At 43.5% G+C, this 19,938-nt stretch overlaps 1 protein-coding gene across 1 annotated transcript in view; it reads left to right on the top strand.

Annotated features, from left to right (window-relative positions):
* KIF5C (kinesin family member 5C) overlaps positions 1–19,938 on the top strand; it is a 164,532-nt gene that overhangs the window by 51,865 nt on the left and 92,729 nt on the right. Inside the window, exons 2-6 of the mRNA XM_047872713.1 lie at positions 975–1,065; positions 8,089–8,162; positions 14,946–15,050; positions 19,442–19,490; positions 19,765–19,820. Of these exons, the coding sequence (XP_047728669.1) occupies positions 975–1,065; positions 8,089–8,162; positions 14,946–15,050; positions 19,442–19,490; positions 19,765–19,820 (375 nt within the window). The remainder of the gene's footprint in view (positions 1–974; positions 1,066–8,088; positions 8,163–14,945; positions 15,051–19,441; positions 19,491–19,764; positions 19,821–19,938) is intronic.

The raw sequence follows: 19,938 nt of genomic DNA, 5'->3' as shown, positions 1-19,938 counted from the left end.
CGTTCAGTCTCAGGGCAGAACTTCTTTCCTTTCCTTCTGACACTTACCTCCTTGAGTAGTGTGCCGCGTCGTCTCAGACCAGACCCCAAAAACCTGCACCTGGGGAAATCATTTGATGTACTGTACAGAAGGGTGCCCTGTGACTAGAAAAGCTCTACCCAGTTAAGGCATCACTTATACATATGAAGAAAACACTAGAATTCTTTGGGATGCAAAGCAATAATAACTTGCTATTAAGAGCAGCTTCTTAAATCTGATCATGTCATCTTCCCATTGAATACAAGCCAAGCCCATTACCTTGGCAAACAGTCCCCTGCATGGACTGGCTCCTGATTTCCGTTCTCTCCTTTTGTACCACACTCCAGTGCCTCGAACACTCCAGGCCCCTTCCTGCCTGCTCCACCCTGTGCTCTGTCTGGTATGTTGTTCCATGGCTCTTCACATGCCTCAATCTTTCTGATCCTTTAAAGATCCACTTAACTGGCATTTCTTCAGGAAGATCTGCTTTGCTCTCTCTCTTGTCCCCTCTGTCTCATTATTTTGTACCTAGGCATTTTGTGGTTTCCCAGGTGCTTGCTTTCTTGTTTATCAGCTATCTGCCACCCTTGATTGAGCGCTTTACAGGCAGGACTGTTTTCTGATTTGGGTAGACTCTAGTCTAGTCCTGGTTCAGAAGAAGCTCTCAATAGGTAAATATTTGTTCAGATGAATGAATGAAGTATCAACCTGCTTTTCATCAGAAAAAGTGTTTCAAGTTAAAAAAAAACACACCTTTTTTCTTTCTCGAATTCTCAACATGCATTACACATACACACATTGTATGTGTGGTTCACACTGTAATAATTCCATAGTCTCGTACGGAACTGCCTTCAAGGATAGGGTTTGTGATTTAGTGCCTGTGGTCTAACTGCTATTAGTGCTTTTTATTCCTAAACTTCTAATGTGTGCCCTTTCCTTTCGTCTTTCTTTTTTAGCAAGGGAAGCCATATGTCTTCGACAGAGTGCTGCCTCCCAGCACGACCCAAGAGCAGGTTTACAATGCGTGTGCAAAGCAAATTGTCAAAGGTAAGTGCTATTTCTTTATTTCCTCCTGGGCCTTTCAGAGTAATTGAAAACATTAAGTGATATTTGCAGCCTAGGAATCAATGTGCCTTGACTATAAGCAGAGGCCTACTAATTGGAAACACTGAATTATAGCCCGAGCTCTGGTCCTGATTTGCTATGATGTCAGGCAAGTTCTTTAACCTCTCCATATCTCCTTGCCAAGGAAATGTCTTTATTTCTTTTGCCACCTTTTTGGCAGAGTTATTCTGCTACCTAGAAGCTTAAAAGCTATGGTCACACTATTTCTGTAAAGGTTTTAAAGTACTGCTGTAGGTATAAGGCCTCCTTTCTGCTTTGAAGGAGACAAAAATAGATATTTCTGATGCTCCATTTGTATATTTTTGGCTGAATTATTTTGTGCATCTATGTCTTCAGGGAGAAGCCTTAAACATGGAAAATTCTTGGGCATCAAGGAGTTCTCTACAGCATCATAAAATCACATTACCTTGTTGGTTATTGAGCTGTTTTTGCTACTCAGCATTCCTTAAATATACTTTGGTCTAACCCACTTTCAACTTTTCCACCCAGATACCAACATTTGTTCCTCCAAATAGATAGCCTGAAGCCTAAAATTGTCTTAGAGATCAGCCCTTTTCTCTGGGACTGGCCTTGGCCCTGAAGGATTTAACAGCAGGGAGACGAACCAATTTACACGTTGCTCTACCTTGCCCTTTCACATCGGGCGGGCTGGAGCTTGCCTTGGGAGAGTTCGCCATCTGGACAGAGCTGAGGGGCATCTCCTGCTTCTTTGCTTTTCATCTTTAAATCTTTACCTTCTAGTCTGAGTGGTATGGCAGCTGTGCTTCCAAATGTGCTGATGTTGCCACCTTTATAGGTAGCTCTAGATTTAAAGAGTAAAAAGCAAAATCAAAATTCAAAAAGCACCTTGTCATGCAAGATGTGCTTGTTTTTGGAAGCTGAGCTGAGTAACCTGTCTGAAATTCATGCAAGCCAGCCCTGGGTACATCTGTTAGATTGGTTCTGACCCTGGGCACCTGCGTGGGAGAGTCAGTCAGTATGTTCCTCGCTGAGGTGTATGGTTATTCACATTCTTGTTGCAGACATCAATTAATTTTGAAGGTCTTCACAGTAAGATCATTATAGAAAACAGAAGAGAAAAAAAAACATGCCTGAATTTAGGCTCTTCTTGAATTACTACTGTAGGGCTGTGTCTGATGGTAATTTTTGTTTTCTCTCTGCTTCTATTGTTTTTCATCTCTTCCTGTCTAAAACTGTTTTCTCTCTCTCTCTGGAGTGTGTAGCTCTAGTTTGCTCCTACTCTGTCCTCCTTCCTCTCCATTATCAGACTCTTACTTATTTTTGTGGAAGTAAAATTAATCGCATGTGAGCCATAACTTCCTTTTCTCTCCCCTTTCATTATCAGAACCAACTAGTATTTACCGTATGCTGTGCTAAGCATGAGGTCAATTTAAACGCATCTCTGAGTTGATGTTCTGATTAGAGATGGATGCATTCCATCTTTAAAAAGTCCTGTGATTAACAAATAATCATCATCATCTTTCATTCTTCATTACTAGAGAAGTTGAGTCTCTTTCAGTGTTTGGGTTTTTTTATGGTATGAAATGTCAGAAATAGGCAATCCTTAGAAAGTTCTCATGAAGACGTGACCTAATTGGATAACTTGAGGCCCAGTATATGGTGAGCCACAAAGAAAACCATTTAGGTAAAATTAGGCTCTGACATGATATGATAAACACATATTCTTCAGGCACTACAAATATGATGTGAGCATACTCATTTTGTAACAGCTAAGAGTGCCTTATTCTCCCTTGAAAGGAAGTTATTAGGGGATGATGAAGACCTGATTTAACTTTTTAAAATATCCAGTGAAACTAGTGTGAGGGGAAGTGGCCATGTTGTTTCCTCATCATCAAGGTAAAACAAAGATATATGAGAAAGAACTCCATGGAATGGTTACTAGGTACAACTGAGGTCTTTTTTGCCTTGACAAAGCCTATTGAAATCAGGAAAGGAAGGTGGTATTGTAGGGGCCTCTTTTTCTAGAGGCCAGGAATTCAATCAGATAACTTCTGAAGGTCACCACAGCCCCCATGATTCATGATAATGTAGTAGACCCATGAGCTTTCCTTTCAAGTGTCTCTGAACCCTTAATGTTTTTGAGATCAGGAAGACTCCTTTTAACTGGATGGCTTTATTCTCTCTTGGGTTTTTGATTCCCTTCAACTTCACTAGTTTTTTAAAAACATATTTCAAACATTTGATTGTAGAATTCTGGTATCTCCCACACCCCCATCTTTGTCTGGTGTCTGTTAATCAAAATGTTGTCTGAAACAGTACGTAGGATTCTCCTCTGTTTCTTCCAGAAGAGCTTATAGGATTTGTGATTACCAACATGGTGAATAGGAAGGTTTCTGTGGACCCTAGGAATTAAAAACCATGGTTACTGGATGCTATTATCAAAGTACGGGTAACTATGTCCCAGTCTACAGAAGTCGTTCTGGGCAATTGCCTTTCAAATTAACTAAATGTAGACTGTCCAGGGCTAGAGAAGGTGGTTTCTTGTTTGCTAGACCTAGTTTCTTTAGCTTCATTCATTTAACTATTTCTTTTACTCATTCCTTCATGCAAGGATATCAAGTATTTACCATGTGGTATAACCACTGCTAGGGACTAGAGTCGCCAAGATATATAAGACTGTCTGTGAGAAGCTTTAAGTATAGGTAAAGAGACACGTGCATCCATAGTTGTCATACCCATGGGTAGTACGTGCTTTAAGATGGCTGTGTGCAAAATGCTGTGGGAGCACAGAAGAAAGTCACTTGAGACTGACTTTGGTGAGTGGGGATAAGGATTGGAGAGTTAAGGAAGGCTTCTTGGAAAAGTTGTGTCCTAAAGACTGTAGAATATAGCAGAGGTGTACAAGCAGAAGGAATAGGAAAAGCATAAAGAGAAATTATATGGCATGTTTGGGTAATTTAGTATTGCAGGGTACCTGGGGGATGGTACTTAAAAAGTTAGGCTGGATTAGAGTTTGGTAGAAATGGATGGGCTTTATCCTTCAGGCAATGTGGACTCATTGAAGAGTTTTAAGCTCAGGATATTATAAGATCTGTATTATTATTATGTATGGCTCTTAAGAAGAAATAGATTTTTTTGGTTACTCTTATCTGTCAGGCACGCTGTATGTACTTTGCATATGTTATTGTATTTTAAACCTCAACAATTTTATGAGGTGTGAGCATTATTATTCCTGTTGTACTAAAGAGGAGGTTGAGGTCAAATAACTTGGCCAGGTCAGTTAGGGGGTGGTGGGGCTGGAACTTAAGCCTGAGCTTGTCTGACTTCCTTGGATTTTTCTACACTATCCTGTCCCTGCTTTTCTGGTGAGCTCATAATGAGCATTTAATAGCAATTTATGAGTTGTTACTTTTGTATCAGGCCATATGGACTATTAACCAAGCACTGCAGAAGGACAGGATTAGAAATGGGTATGGGAGAAGGGAGGGGGGAGGGGAGGAGGGAGAGGGGGAAGGAATAGAGATTGTGGTTCCAGAGCCTCGGGTTGGCCCTGCCTGTCTTCCAACAGTGAGATGCATTTCCATTCTGAAGATGTAACGGTGCCCTTCCCTTCAGACCGGCTGGGCCCAGCGTTATGGTTTGCCAGTAGTGTTTAGCAGGGCTGCCTCTATGTGCTCTGGGCATGCGACTTACCTGAGTAGCTTGACTGGTCAGCGGGAGCCGTAGGATTCAGAGGCAGTGATGACCTACCTGTCAGCCAATATTGCCAGAGACCCTGGCCACTGACAGGCCACCATTTCACATGGGGAGCTGGTAGGAGGCCATGACAGCCTTCTCAGGAACTTACATGATTACATCTTCACCAAATTCTTACCCAGTAGTGGAACAGACTCTTCTGTTCTAGCAAGGTCTGGACTCAGAACTAGCAAAAACCTGGGGCGGAAAACTGGCTTCTGAAGTCTACGGCAAAAGAGGCAAGAAGTATTTTCAAGGATCCCACTCCTCTCCTCCCTCCTCTCTGGAGGTGAGAAGGCTCTTCCCACCTGCAGTGGAATCTCTCTTTGGATTTGCTTTGCTGCCGGATGGATGTGTTGTGTGCTTGTGGGTGCCACTGGCTTTGTGGTGTGAGCTGAGATCACATCACGCCAGAGCCTGTCACAAAGCAAGGTTCTGTCTGGCTGAACTGATTCCTGGCTCTGCGGCTGGCGCACAGAAATAGTCATTCTGTTACGAGAGAGGCTCTGAAACAAATGCTTTCCTCGGGCCCAGGAACTGTCATTCAACGTGATGAAAGTGCCTTTTTGTGGGCTGTTTCTGCTCGGGTCGGGTGGGGGTGGTTGCGTGGCTCAGCGTGGCGCTGAGCACAGACCTACTCTCCCATTCTGCTTTCCTTGGCGGGTGCACCCAGATGCACTGTCACTTCCCCTCCTGCCTCTCCTCTCCTTCCCCTTCTGCCTCTCCTCTCCTCTCCTCTCCCCTCCTGCCGAAGTCAACAAACTGACCCCCTAGACTTGGAGTTTGGAAGAAAATAGGGAACACTGCATTCGAAGAGCTTTTCCTTTTCTTTTAAAGTTTCTTTTAAAATTTTAAAATTTAATTCACAATTGCATTGATAGAGGACATCAGGTCTGTTCATCCTTGAACACTAGAGATAGTTCTCCAACAATGAATTAATTGTAACATGATTGTATATAGTACTTTAAAGGTCAAGCAGAGTTTGTTTTGATGGGGTTTTATGTGCTCCCTTTTACTTAAAATAATAATAACAACAGTAATTGCACTCCATGTTTAAAAGCAGCAACCAACGGTCAAGGACTCTCCCAGTGGGGTCTCAGTTGCTCCTCAGCTCCCTGCTCCGGAGGAAGTGGTGCTCTCTATGAGTGCTTGTTTTCGTCTACATGTCCCAGGCTTTACCCCGCAGGACTTTGGGGAGCAGCAGCCAACCAGGAGCTAATAGGATTGTACCTTCTGGTTGGGGAGGTTGGAGTTGGAGGGGTGGGCCCTGGCCAGAGGAGCCGAATTCAGGTGCCCCGGCCCCACTGCTTCCTGGCAGAGGCAGAAGCATGTGCTGGGCTTTCTTCTGTCAGTGAGGCTCAGGCTGAACTGAGCTTTCTTTACCGTGTGGATGTTGTCCAGAGCCTCCTCCTGCGAGCGTATGCACCTGTAGGGTGGCCAGCAGGCCTATTAGGAGGAGCAGAGGGAGCTGGACACTTGGCTTCGGCCTCCTCACCCCTGCCCTACAGCCTGGGCTGGAAGGTCCCAGAGCGCTTCCCGCACGGGGGCTTCAGGTAAGGAAGCCCTTGCAGTTCAGCGACAGATATTTAATTTCTAATAAATAGAAACTTTAGTGCTGTGATTATGGCTGGCATTCCAGTGGCCTGGAGTTGTTTATGCCATGAATATAGAATGTTAAAAGTCCAGCTGCAGGGTGGTAACCTCTTGTGCCCCTCAAAGCACATCACATTCATGGTCCTATAAAGGCTTTCCACCCTGAATCTTTTCTCTGAGCAAGTTGACATTTTTGTGAAAACTGAAGCTTGAACCTCCAGCCCGTACATTGTAGTCTTTAAGTTTCTGCTTCTCCTGTTACCAAGGAAACCATTACCAGAAGTTAGAAGTTTGATATGTGTGAACATTCTCTCTCTCTCTCTCTCTCTCTCTCTCTCTCTCAATATAGCTTGACACAAACTCTTAAGGGCTGCTAGAATTAAAAAAAAATCTGCTTACTTTCTCTCTCTCTTTTTTTTTTTAGCTTCCTAAAGGAAAATCCCACTTTCTGTTCTGATCTCAGTTCACCCTCCAGTAACCTCAGATCAATAAAATGTGTATTGAAAATTTTTTTAGAAAAGCTAACCAAACAACAAATATTAACTGACATTATAGAATTCAGAGAGGCCCAAAACACAAAATAACCAACCTACCTAGGGCCTGAAATAAATGGAGCTGATGGCCTGGAGTGATGATTTTGTACATAGCCCTGAAAAAGGACACCTCATTAGGGGGTTCCTCTTGTTGCCCCCACTGTCCTTTCAGGAATGAGACTTCCTCCTCTTACGTAGAGATGTTGGGTCAATGATATTAATTATGTACTATTTCCCTTCTGGTGATGTTGATGTGGATGAGGGAGGGTTGAGGGAAATATATTTTAATCACCTCTGCTGCTTTGAAAGAATTCCCACAGATAATCTGCAGTGCAAAGCAGCCTCTGTCTGCACGCCTCCCCTTGTCCCTGTGCGAAATGGAGGCTGGCCTGCCCTGTGTGGAGGTTTGCACAGTATGCTCATTGTGTAATTAAAAGAAATTCCTGATGCTGATGGGCCTGGGACGGCCTGCTAGCAGTCACTGAAATAACAGAGGCATGAACTTTGAGTCAGGGCCCCGGTGGTTTCTGGGCTGATTGGATTGTCACCATGTGGCCAGGATTACAGAGTGGGGGGGCCTGTCCTCCCAGGCTTAGGACTTGCTCGGTTCTGAAGGGGCTCCGTGCAGCCTTCCTGAGAAACCTTCCTAAGAAGCTCGCCTGGGCCAGTGTTTAAACTGACCCAAATCAGATCTTTAGCAAAGAAATTCTATTCTACACTTCATTCCAGAGACTCAGGACCCTGATAATGTTTTTCTTCCTCTGACTGGTCTCAGGAGATCAACTTAGAGAAGAAAACTCAAGTATCTCTCAACTAAAAGAGAGTGTACTGCTCGATAATCTGTTTTAATGTTGATGTTACTGGGAGAAAGGGTGTCTGCCTTCTTTTTCATTAATATGTAGTGTAGGAATGTGAGTATATTTCTTTTTATTTGTGGAACAGTGGAGGCCTTCATTTATGCTTTTATCTCACAATTCTACTTAAAATGCAAATGGAGCTGAAAGACATCGTTTGTGTGAAAAATGAGATGGGCCATTTGGAAAATGTAATTTTAAAATATGGAACCAACACTAGCATATGATCAAAGTAATGAGTTAATTTTAATTTCTTTTCTTGCTTGCAGATGTCCTTGAAGGTTATAACGGGACGATTTTTGCATATGGACAGACTTCATCAGGAAAAACACACACCATGGAGGTAAGATGGCAGCATGCTGTGATGGCAGCCTCTGTGTGGCTGGCCAAATTCAGGTGCGTGTGGCCCCTTGGCTATGCAAGGCAGATGGCTAAGGGGCTGGTCACGTTTGACCGATTTATTTTGTCTCCGTGGAGTTTTAAAATAATGGTGAGTAATAAAATCTCAGGAGTTCAGAATTTAAAAAAAATCCTTTGTTGGTAGCTCTCTCAAAATGGAAGTAGTAAATTCTATTAGAAAAGAATCATCAACAAGCTGAACAGTGGTGTGAGTATCCTAGGGCCTGTGGCCCTAATCTCACTGAGAAAGTCTGTTGCGAAAGTCCCTAAGGGTTTAAAGGAGTGGGGCTACTCTGGGGAGGTGAGTCTCCTCAGAAGAACTGTATGTCAGAGACTTAAAGAAGTTGGCTTGTGGACCAAATTCAGCCCACAGGTATATTTTTGTTTGGACTATACAGCGTGTTTTACATTATATAAAATTTATTATTACTATACATATTTTAAAATTGCAGGCAGTGTTTAAAATGGGATGATTTCACATAATTCTAAGTTTCTAAATCTGGTTGAAAATTCTGAAGATCCTGGGGCACATGGCTGGCTCAGTCAGTGGAGTGTGGGACTCTTGATCTTGGGGTTGTGGGTTCGAGCCCCACGTGGGGTGTAGGGGTGCAGAGATTACTTATGAAGATTCTATGACCCTGAATGAAATTTCAACCTAATATAAAGTGTAAACTTCACTAGAGCAGAGCTCTTCATTGTCTTGTTTGCCTGTTTATTGACATTTCCACTGTGTGAAACAGCGACTGTCACCTGGGAGGGGTTCCATAAAATAGTAGTTGAATTGATACCCTCATGCCCTGTCCAGTCCACACTGGCCCCATCCCTGCACACTGCAAGAGAGTATGAATGTATGTGCAGCATCCTCTGTCATTAACTTACACACCTGCCCCTGTGAGCTCTCAAAGGTGTGACCCCAGTGCAAATTGTTGGCGGTGGAGGTCTGCGGCTCCAGGCTGTGCTCCAGACAAGGCACGTCTGCGGACAAAATTGGCCTCCTTTGCGTCTTCTGTTCCTGCTTTTTGCCACGGACTCCTGTAAGCCCTTCAGGGCGGATAATTCTTTAAAAGGCTCCCTTGACAGGTGAGGAGAGGTAGAAGAGTGGTTGTTACAAGAAACTGTGCAGAGGAAGTTTGGGGAATTCAGCTTACAAGCAGCAGGGTAAGATGAATCCTTGATCCTTCAAGCTTAGGATTTTCATGTACGGTACCCTCCTGGGAATGTCTCTGAGTGAGCCGGCCGGCTGGCCAGCCGCTGCAGAATCGGTTTAGCTTATGAATCATTCCTATTGAAGAGGAGATTTCAAAGGCCTGAGGCAAAAAGCCTTGAGGCTCTGATGTTCTGCTCACACCGATTTCAAGTGTGCATCGGACTCTGGGGGATCTCGTTTCCGTGGTGTTGACTTACGTTCACCCATTTTGCAATGGACAGTGGTTCAGAGATTGCAGAGATTAAAGGAGGCATCAGGTTTATTTGCCACTGCTTCTGCACAGAGTAGGACTGTCGCCTGACACCTGAGCCTTGGCCCCCTGTCTTCTTGCACCTCATGTTCTCCTGCAGTGAGACGCGGGCATGGCCAGCCCCTCGCCTGCCTCTCTTGCTGAGCCCCAGACCCTTGATCTTCTAGGCACCAGAAAAGTTGCAGTTACAGATTTCCTAAGTGCCAGCCTTCCCAGTAGCTGTGACAATAGCTCCTTCATAAGGCATGAGAGAGAGAGAGAGAGAGAGAGAGAGAGAGAGAGCATCTCATGATGGTATCCATCAGTCTCCAGGTTTTTGGAAAATTACCAAATGATATATAAAACAACAATAAAAGTGCAATATTTAGAACTCCCCCCCACACCCCCAATCATAGGGAATGTTTACAAGAATGACCTTTTTGGCTTTCAAATTAATTCATCTTTGGGAAATACAAGATATTTGCTAAATGTCAGAAATTTAAATTGTAAACCATCAAAGGAGAGACCTGTCCCCAGAGTAAAATCTTAGTTTGTGTTGTGTGCGGGGGGAATCGGTGGGTGTGAGGAGATGGCAAAGAGGTATGCTAGCTCTTTAAAACCAAAATCGGAGATGTTGTGTTAGATGAGAGCATCTGGAGCCCTCTGTCTCACAGCCTGAACCTTACAAGGCCTGCAGCACTGCTGTGGGCCCAGAGGGACCCATGGCCCCCTAAAGGGAACTGGCTTCTGTGCGGGTTCCTCTCATAGCTGCCTAAGTTCTGTAGCCTTTTCATCCTCGTCGGTTTTAACAGGTTGATTGTAAGGGGTTGCTTTTCTTTATTGTGACTTCTGAATATCACATGTTTGTGTCCACGGGAGGACGGGGTGGGGCAGATGGGAGCCCTTTCCCAGCATCCCCCTGCCCCCACAGACACTTAGTTTCGTTCTTTCTGTAGGGTGATTATAGATTGGAAAGACGGTAGGGGATACTTTAGAGGAAAACAGAGGAAAGGAGAAGCCCCGAGCCGAAGTCATAGAGACTGTGGGAGACCAAGAAATCCAGGACCCTGGAATGCAATTAAATTAAAAAAAAAAAAAAAAAAAAAAAAAAAAACCCTGCAGGGCTTGCACCATCTGAAAGGATTTTATGTATTCAGAATTATACATTGTGATCTTTCAAAGGCTTTTGGAAGGGGATGTTAACTCCCTGAATGGACAGAGCTGTCACATTTTAAAGCTGTTTTTCATTTTAATCCCCTCATTTTTGGTCTGACATCCAGTGGTGATTCCATTACTTTCTATTGAGGAGAACAAACAGATAAGCCTACATAAAATTGGAAAGATTAGCTTCTGAAGATGGAGCATTTAAGGCGGATTTTCAGTAAAAATAGGAAACACTTGACAGTGCTGATGCCAGGCTTGGTAGGGCACCGTGGTGCACTGGGCCCAGGGCAGGTGCAGCCGGTGCTTCTAGGGCTGGGGTGAGGGAGGTCTGCTGGCGGTGCTGGCTATCCAGGGGAAGGGAGGGCTGGACCTTCGTTCAGTGTGTGTTGCCCGGGAGGGCTTCTCTGGGCCCCGTGCCTTGCTTTGTGTCCCTCTTCAGCACCGATTTAGACAGATGGAGACACGCTGTTTTTCCTTCTGCCCACAAGGGCACCGGGAGCCCGTGGAATGGTGCAGGCCACCCCACTGCTGAGCTGAGCCAGCCGAGTGATTTTTAATGAGCCTGTCCGAGTGCATTGGCGCTCGTGTGAGCTGCCGGGCCGGGCCGCCTGCTTTCCCATCTTAAGTGTTTCAGGAAACCATCCTGCTTGGGAGGTTGAGAAGGCAACTGGGGCTAGAACAAAGGGAGTCTTGTTCTGCGGCCAGTGGCCTGGGTCTGGTTTCTTCTTTCACACATGTTCCGAGAAGGCCACATTCAGAAGTGGGAGAAGTTTTGGAAGAGGATTATGTAGGATACAAGTATACAAATGTTCTTTGTGTTTTCTGGGAGAAGAAAGATGGTGAAGCGGGACATTCCTTTGCTGCTCACGTCCATCCCTGATCCTCCAGCCAACTGAACTTGTCATGGCTCTCTTAATGGGTTATTGTTTCTCAGTTCCTATGCCTCTGTTGCATTCCTCTCATCTCATCTTCCTGCTTCTTGCCCATCCTGATCTCCATCTCTCAAGATTTGGTGTCCCTCAGGGAAGCCATCTCATATCACCACAGCTGGAAAGGACTCTCTGTTCTCTGAATTTCTATAGCTCTCTGCTTTTTACCACCTTTTATCACCTGAGGTGACTATTTGTGTGTTTGTGTATTTTATTTGAAGAAAGAGTGAAGACCTTTATTGAGCACCCTTTCATCTTATATACATACACCACACACATCAACACCCTCTCAACACCACTCACACCCACGCACTACATCTCTCTCTCTCTCTCTCTCTCTCTCTCTCTCTCTCACACACACACACACACACACACACACACACACACACTGTCTTGGCAGGCTCAGTGTACTGAACATAAAGCCTCAGCTGTCACCACTCCTGGGCTTATGAGCTAGATCAAGCATCCCAGCCCCTAAAGCTTTGCTATATTTGAGTGTCACTTCCGTGACCATGGGAATGGAGGTATTATCATGCCTTCTCCAAATTAACATGTCCTTCCCGCTCATGTGGTTTTTGGGTGTGGGCTTCAGGGAAGCAACAGGGAGTGTCGCAGACTCATCCCTGGTTCTGCCTTGGTTCTTACCCTGACAAAGGCAAACAAAAGGATGTCAATATTTGTGTGAGCCAGAAATCAATTGGAAGATAAACCTTTTGAAAGGGAAAGTATCTAGAGAAACAGATTGGAGTCATTTATAAATGATTTGTGAATTATCACTCGTTCTTCTTTGTCTGTGAACCACTGAGGAGAAGCTAAAGGACTATGATGGATTATTGAAGGGTTCTGGGGGAGCGTGGGGGGACACTCCTCAGACTCTCTGAGGTGGATTGACCCAATGGCATCATGACATTTGACTGGAAAGAGATCTGTGTTTTCACTGTCTTGTGTCATTTCTTAATTATTTGTTTGTTTGTTTTTGTTTATTTATCTAGGGAGTGTGAGTGGGGAAGGGGCAGAGAGCAAGGGAGAGAGAATCCCAAGCAGGCTTCACACTGTCAGAGCTGAGCCCCACATGGGGCTTGAATCCGTGAACCATGAGATCATAAACTGAGCCAAAATCAAGAGTCAGACACTTAACCTACTGAGCCACCCAGGCACCCCTTTCACTGTCCGGGTCATTTCTGCCAGCAATTTTCATAGTCCTGAGCATGCAAGGCCCAGTGTTTGATGTTTATGATGGCCTCTGAGAAGTAAGATTACCAACATTTGAGAAACTCTGTGTCTCAGTCATTCAGGGCTATTTTCCTAAGATATATGTTAATGGTCCGGGATAAAAATATATTTTCAGACTCTTCAGGTCAAATAAACCTCAATGACTGCTTAATGAGAACCTAATATGAGCTGAATAATATAATGCTAACATTTATTGTCCCTAAGCACTTTATGTATACTGTTTAATTTATATTCTACAATAATTCTATGCAGTAGACACCGTACTAAGTATCATAAGAAGTGGGAAGAAATACATATGCACTGGCCACCTTGCCTTTAGGGACTGTACAGTCAAACAAAAAGCAATATAAAGATATCAAATGATATAGGATTCTTAGCAGATGAAGGCATTCCAGGAGAGAACCCATTTTCCCGGGTAAGAGAGCTTTGCCAGAGGACAGATATATCTAAAGTCAGCTTTTCTCTTGCTTTCAAGAGAGTGGAAGGTTAGGGATCAGGTGTGCAAAGGAGGATTCACAATGTAAAGTGCTTTGTGGCCTGGAGTTAGTGCCAGGGTCCATGTGACTTCTTGCTTTTGGTAACTCAAATATTGGCTTGAAAGTCAACCTGTCAAAGAGGAGCTATGTGGTGAATCCCCGAAGGATAAAGAAGATCTGATTGAGGAAAACAAAGCAGGTCTTCCAGGTGGCAGGGAGATTTGGAACAAGAATATGAGTCATCGTGTTGCTGAAGGCTGTTGGTGTCCCTGGGAGACTGAAGAGTAAGACGGGTTTTGTGATTTTCTTATAGTTCCAGTTTTGTTTTGTTTTTTTCCCAGAGTTTTATAACTTTCTGAAGGTCTGAAAAACTCTGGGAATACTATTGCCAATGATTACTTTAGACCTGCAGACTATGTGTTTGTGCACTGATGGGTGGTTTAACATGGAACAGAATAGAACTTGGAGCGTGGGAGTAAGGAAGGCTCTCTGGGAGCCCTTGCTAGGGCTGCCACTGTAAATACTTCTAGAACTCTTCTTTAGGAATTGCTTTCAAATACTACGGCATATCTTTTTTGAAAGTTTTCAGAGGCGGCAAATCTGGATCTTAAACATGGATTTAGTAAAATAGTTCAAATCACAGAAGAACTCATCTAACCCATTACCCCTTAGATAAAATATCCCTCAACCCCCCCCTCCCCCCACCACCTCGCCTTAGGGTTGGAGGAGGGTTCCTAGGGGCGCTGGCTGCATGGGAAGAGAGGGCTAGACCTCTCTCAGAGAAAAAAGGGGGGTAAAAAAATAAGAGAATATATTACAAGTGTATTTAAGTATTAGAAACAGCACCCCCCCAAAAAAAAAGAGAAGAAAAGAAAAAGAAAGGAAAGAACCAAAAATTACTTGAACAATTCAGGCTGGGAATTATGGATTTTTAAGAAATCGATGAAATGGCTTTTCTTGATTGGTTTGTGAAGCGATACTGAAGGTTTTTCTAGAGTAAGGTGAGAAATTTTTGAGCAATGATGACATAAAAGAAACTATCAGCTCTCAAGGTGGTTTTATTAACGCAGATTAACTTGGACTTGTACCTTCTGATCAGTTTGTAAAAATTTCAAAACAAAAACCACCTTTGGGATGTGATAGTCACCCTATAATGTCAGTCTTCCTCCCTCCCTCCTGCCCTCCTCCCTTCTACCCACACCCTTACCCACATACACCCATTTGCTGCCATGAGCGGCAGCAGGAGTGAATATTTTTGGGGACAGAACAAGCCCCCCACTGCTGGTAAAAAGAGCAACATGCTGATCTATTTCCATGAACTTAACAGTCTGTTTGCCTGTCAGGTGGACCCTCCAAATGAGCAGACATACGTGTATGGATGTTCCCTCTTCCACGGTGTTCTGTTCGTGCATCCACATATGGTCCCTTCTCTCAGACAGGTTTCCCAGCACTCTTTATCTCCCTGTGCTTGTGTTTTTTCACTCACTAGGGGAAGCTACATGACCCTCAACTCATGGGGATCATCCCAAGGATCGCGCACGACATCTTTGACCACATCTATTCCATGGATGAAAACCTGGAGTTTCATATCAAGGTAAGTGCCCTTGATTAAGTCCAAGGAGAAGAAACTGAGCCCCAAATCATGTTTCTTAGCTTTCTTCTTTTTCTGTGTACATAAAAGATGATTTTTATGTATTTTAGATGATGTGCCATCATAGGCAAAGCCATAGTTATTTAATGGTTCAGGTTAATACTGAGGAAATAATTGAGATAAAGTAAAAGCCTTCTTTAGGATGGAATCATTTTGATAGTTGTCTGAATTCTATACTTACCCTGTGGATTTCTAGAGATGTGACTAGAATGTGTCTATGATTGGGTGAGGACAGCATTTCCCAAAGTATGTTCCAGGTCCCTCATATTAATAGGTAGGTTACCAGGGAAAAGGTTTATGTGGCCAAATAAGCTGGAAAAATGTTTTGTCAAAAAATGTTAAATTCATCACAAGTTAAACATGCTATTATGCAGTATAATTCTACAAAGGGGACATGTAGTATATTACATTTTCCTGCGTATTTGACTGTGGACATATTTTTCTCCTTTTGGGGTATGATAGAATAGTGTTTTGGAAAGCACACTTTGACAAGCAAGTATTAGGGAAGGGTATTATCCTTCCTGGGTTTTTTTTTTTTTTTTTGTTTTGTTTTGTTTTTTAAACCAGAACCTCTGCTCTGACTTAAATTTGAATTGAAAGAGATTTTTAATCTCTTAACTATAGCTGTTAATTCGTAACATTGAGTATTAGGGGTATATTCATTGGAACTCCTTTATTTGCAAGAGATTGAAAGCCACTTGTTTAAGCAACTAGAGAAAACTGTTATAAGGTACAAAATGTGAAGGCATGTGGCTTGGGGGTTGTAGAAAAGTAAGAATCCAGACCCTGCTTTTCCTTTAAAATTTTTTTTTAAATTAAAAAGTTTGAGATACATTTCATGCACCATAAAATTCATTTTCTAAGTGTACAATTTAATGGTTTTTACTATATTTCAAAAATTATACAATTATGATCACTAATTCCAGAACATTTTCATCACCCCCGAAAGAAACTCTATCCCTGTTACAGTCCCTGCATTTCTGTCTGCTTGCTTTATCTTTGTTCAGGGGGTGCATGGGTAAGGGGAGAAGGACCATGGTAGCTCCTGTTCCACATTCCTTATTCCCAATTCCTAATTCCCCAGGGAGTGGGCTCCTTGGCCTAGCCTACAGCAGGGCTTGCCCCCAGCTCTGATTAGTGTTGTCCAGGATACACATGGCTGGCTGAGTTCCTGCCATGGCAACTGGGGATGGTGTGGACAGGCGGTGAGGAAGAGACACAGGCAGTTCTAAGAAGACTTGGTGCTGAGGACATGAGCCAAGAGGCTGACCATTCTTTAAGGCTGGGTTAGTGTACTAGGCCCATCATTTAAAAAAATTTTTTTAACGTTTATTTATTTTTGAGACAGAGAGAGACAGAGCATGAACGGGGGAGGGTCAGAGAGAGGGAGACACAGAATCTGAAACAGGCTCCGGTCTCTGAGCTGTCAGCACAGAGCCTGACGCAGGGCTTGAACTCACGGACCGCGAGATCATGACCTGAGCTGAAGTCGGACGCTTAACCGACGGAGCCACCCAGGCACCCGCAGGCCCATCATTTTAGAGATGAAGAAACTGAAGTTTAAAGACAGCACTGGCTGGCCATAGTTACATATCAGGTTATTGGAGCAGTTACAGATCAGGTTATTAGACTCTTGATCTAACCAATCCCAAGTGCAACACCTTTCCATTATGTTAAACTTCCACCTTACTTATTTCTGCTATGTGCCTTTCCTAAATTATATAAGAACAAGGCAACAACTGTTTGCCCCATTATAAATTAGATCTGGCAAGTCTTTTTACTTTATAAATCTTTTTCCTCCCTTTATTGGCTAATGCTGGTTTCTCCTCTTTGCCAGGGTTCTTTATATCTAAGGATACAGAAGCCTGTTGCTTTGATGGGATCAAGATTTAGGAGCTTAGTACATCTTTAAGGCTGTTTGCATTTAAATACCTTAAACTACTGTAGGGTTCTTATGGGATAATCCCAGAGTAAGATGTTAAACCAATTACTGCCCTCAAAATAGCGTGAATCTTATTAAGATAAAAACAGCCCCAGCATGAAGCAGGAGAGAAGAAACAACACCCAAGTCTCCAGGGCTGAATTTTACAGTCTGGCTTTCTGTTCTGCATTTGTAGTTATGCTCACTTATTTCATACATCATAATTATAAGTGGGAAGGCTAGCGATTGTTCCATATTTGAACTGAGCAGTGACAGGCTTAATCAAGAAAAAGAGGCTTGATTAAAACACTATTGAAAATCTGTTCCTTAAAGTGAGCCCCATAGAGGTTTTAAACATTATTTCTGAACATGCAGTTTCTTAATGCAAAACAATTGCATATTTATTTTTCTTCCACCTGGTCTCATAAAGCATTTGCAATGACAAAAATAACAAAATCACTCCCCCTCCCCCCACTCAAGCACCAGTATCTTCTGTGGTAAAAGAAGATATTAAATGTGAACAGGATTTTAATCGCCATATTTGTTGACATGTAATTTATGACTGCTTTTTAGTGTAATTTCTCTGTAATCTATGGAAATAAGGATACATGTGTACATCTCAAAGATACAGAAGTCTTTTTTTTAAAATCTTCTTTAATGTTTATTTATTTTTGAGAGAGAGAGACAGAGACAGAGTGCAAGCAAGGGAGGGGCAGAGAGAGGGTGACACGGAATTTGAAGCAGGCTCCAGGCTCTGAGCTGTCAGCAGAAAGCCCGATGTAGAGCTTGAACTCACAGACCACGAGACCATGAGCCAAAGTCAGACACTTAACTGACTGAGCCACCCAGGTGCCCCTCAAAGATGCAGAAGTCTTAATGAAAGCCAGGCAGTCTTGAAATGCAATAGAATGGGTTGGAACCAGGGTTGAGTTGGCCACAGGGAGGCTGAATGAGAGATGTGTAAGATTAGAGGCCAAACAGACCCTAGGATTCCAGCCACAGGAAGAAGTTTCAGGAGCAGTGATTCTTTCCAAGGTCAACTAGGTCTGTCTGTGATGTGTGAGGCTTGGTGACTGGGGAGTTTGACAGATGATCAGGCAGGCTCAGGTTGTTAGGGAGACAGGCAACGTGGAGAGGATGGCCAGGTACAGGTTCCAGAGTTTGAAGCCCCAGCTCTCAGAGAAACTGGGAAGTCACTAGGCTCCAGGCTGAGACACAGACAAAGTAATAAGTGGGGCTGAGTTGGTGAGGACTAGCCTTGAGTTGGGGAAGCTTCACTTCCCACAACCAGAGGTAGAACTGGTTCAGAGCTAGGATGCAGGGGTGAGGTTTCACCTGTAGAGTTACACTCCAACTTTACAACTATTTTGGCACCTTTTTTCTTCCTTAACAACTTGTTTATCCATTCCTTTGTTTAGGTTTCAAGAAAACCCATAAACATGAGAGAAAGAAAAGTTGATCTGAGAGGCAGAAGGCAGGTGTAGACAAAAAGTGCAGAATCCTAGACAGAATTTTTGACATCATTGAGTCCAAATGGCTTCATTTGACAGATGGGAAAACTGAGGCCTCTCGTCTCGGTTACATGTGAATTAAATCCCCAAGATCGCATATCTAGTTAAAGCTGTTCTCAGATGTCAGCTGACATAAGAACTAACCAGGGATTAGAAGCAGATTCCTGGGACCTGTTCCTGGAGATTCTGATTCAGGAGGACTACAATAGGGTTCATGACTCTGCAATTTAAACAAAGGCGATGGATGATGCTGATGCAGGTGGTTCTGGGCTGGCGTTTGAGAATAATTGATGGGAAGGCTTCCTTTCCCTCTCACAGTCTAGTCTGTCTTTCATTAAATCACATTTTGTTCGGACCCTTCCTGGACTCCCTAAAGCTGGCCACCATCAGCAGCTCTCTCCCTGTTGCCTTTGAGTTCTTGTAGTTCCAAGCAAAGTGCCCTTATTCCAGTCCCTACTTCTTCATGTGAGTGTTTCATCCCAGTCTGGTGAGGGTGTCAGTGTCACACATGAGGAGAGGCCTACTGATTTTTGACAGTTGCTCGTGAAGGACGTTTCTGTTGCAACTGTTGTCCTACCTAGAAGTTTGCTTGGTGCTCACATAGGGTGAAAAGGAGAGTCGTTCTGTGAGTGGATGCCCAGCACACAATGTAAGGAGCACCTGAGTCAAGACCACAGAGGCCGTCAAGCACGGAGAGTGGCCGCACTGGGCAGCGGCCCGCAGAGCAGGCTGACACGACAGGAGGCTGGAGAGCCCGGAGAGTCGGCCAACTCTTCACTTTGTGGCCCCTCTTCTTGCTCTTCTTAGCCGTACATGACAAAGACCTTCTATGAGTTTTAATAGTGATAGTTTTTAAATACAGTGTGGCATTTCTGTTTCAAACTCCATTTGTTTTTAACTAGGTTTCCTATTTTGAGATCTACTTGGACAAAATCAGGGACTTACTGGATGGTGAGTAACCTGAATGCTTGTCCTCTATTTGCTCTGTAACTAAGGTCCAGGGAGGCTGAAAGGATTCACAGCACTTCTGCTTAAGGAACTAATGAAAATACAGAGATCTTTTATTGTCTTTACACTATCTGCTTGTTCTCAGCCAAGGCTTAAACTTGCGTATGGCAAAGACATGAGATTTGCCTGTCTTCGGTAACAATTTCTCTTTATCCTCCAATACTGAGTCTTTAACTTTTCTTCTCTCCTCTGCATGCCATCATTATTATCTCTGTAGTATCCAAGACGAACTTGGCTGTTCATGAAGACAAAAACAGAGTCCCGTATGTAAAGGTATGAGGAAAACTTGATGATGCAATTGACTTGTCTCTGGTCACTGTCATCATAATTATTATGTAATATGCTCACAACGTTACCTATAAAGTGCATGGAGGTATTTCATCATATTCCT

The sequence above is a fragment of the Prionailurus viverrinus genome, chromosome C1 (assembly GCF_022837055.1).
Source record: "Prionailurus viverrinus isolate Anna chromosome C1, UM_Priviv_1.0, whole genome shotgun sequence".
Taxonomy (NCBI): Eukaryota; Metazoa; Chordata; class Mammalia; order Carnivora; family Felidae; genus Prionailurus; species Prionailurus viverrinus.
The sequence above is the reverse complement of the archived record's forward strand: the minus strand, read 5'-3'. Positions and strand labels throughout refer to the sequence as shown.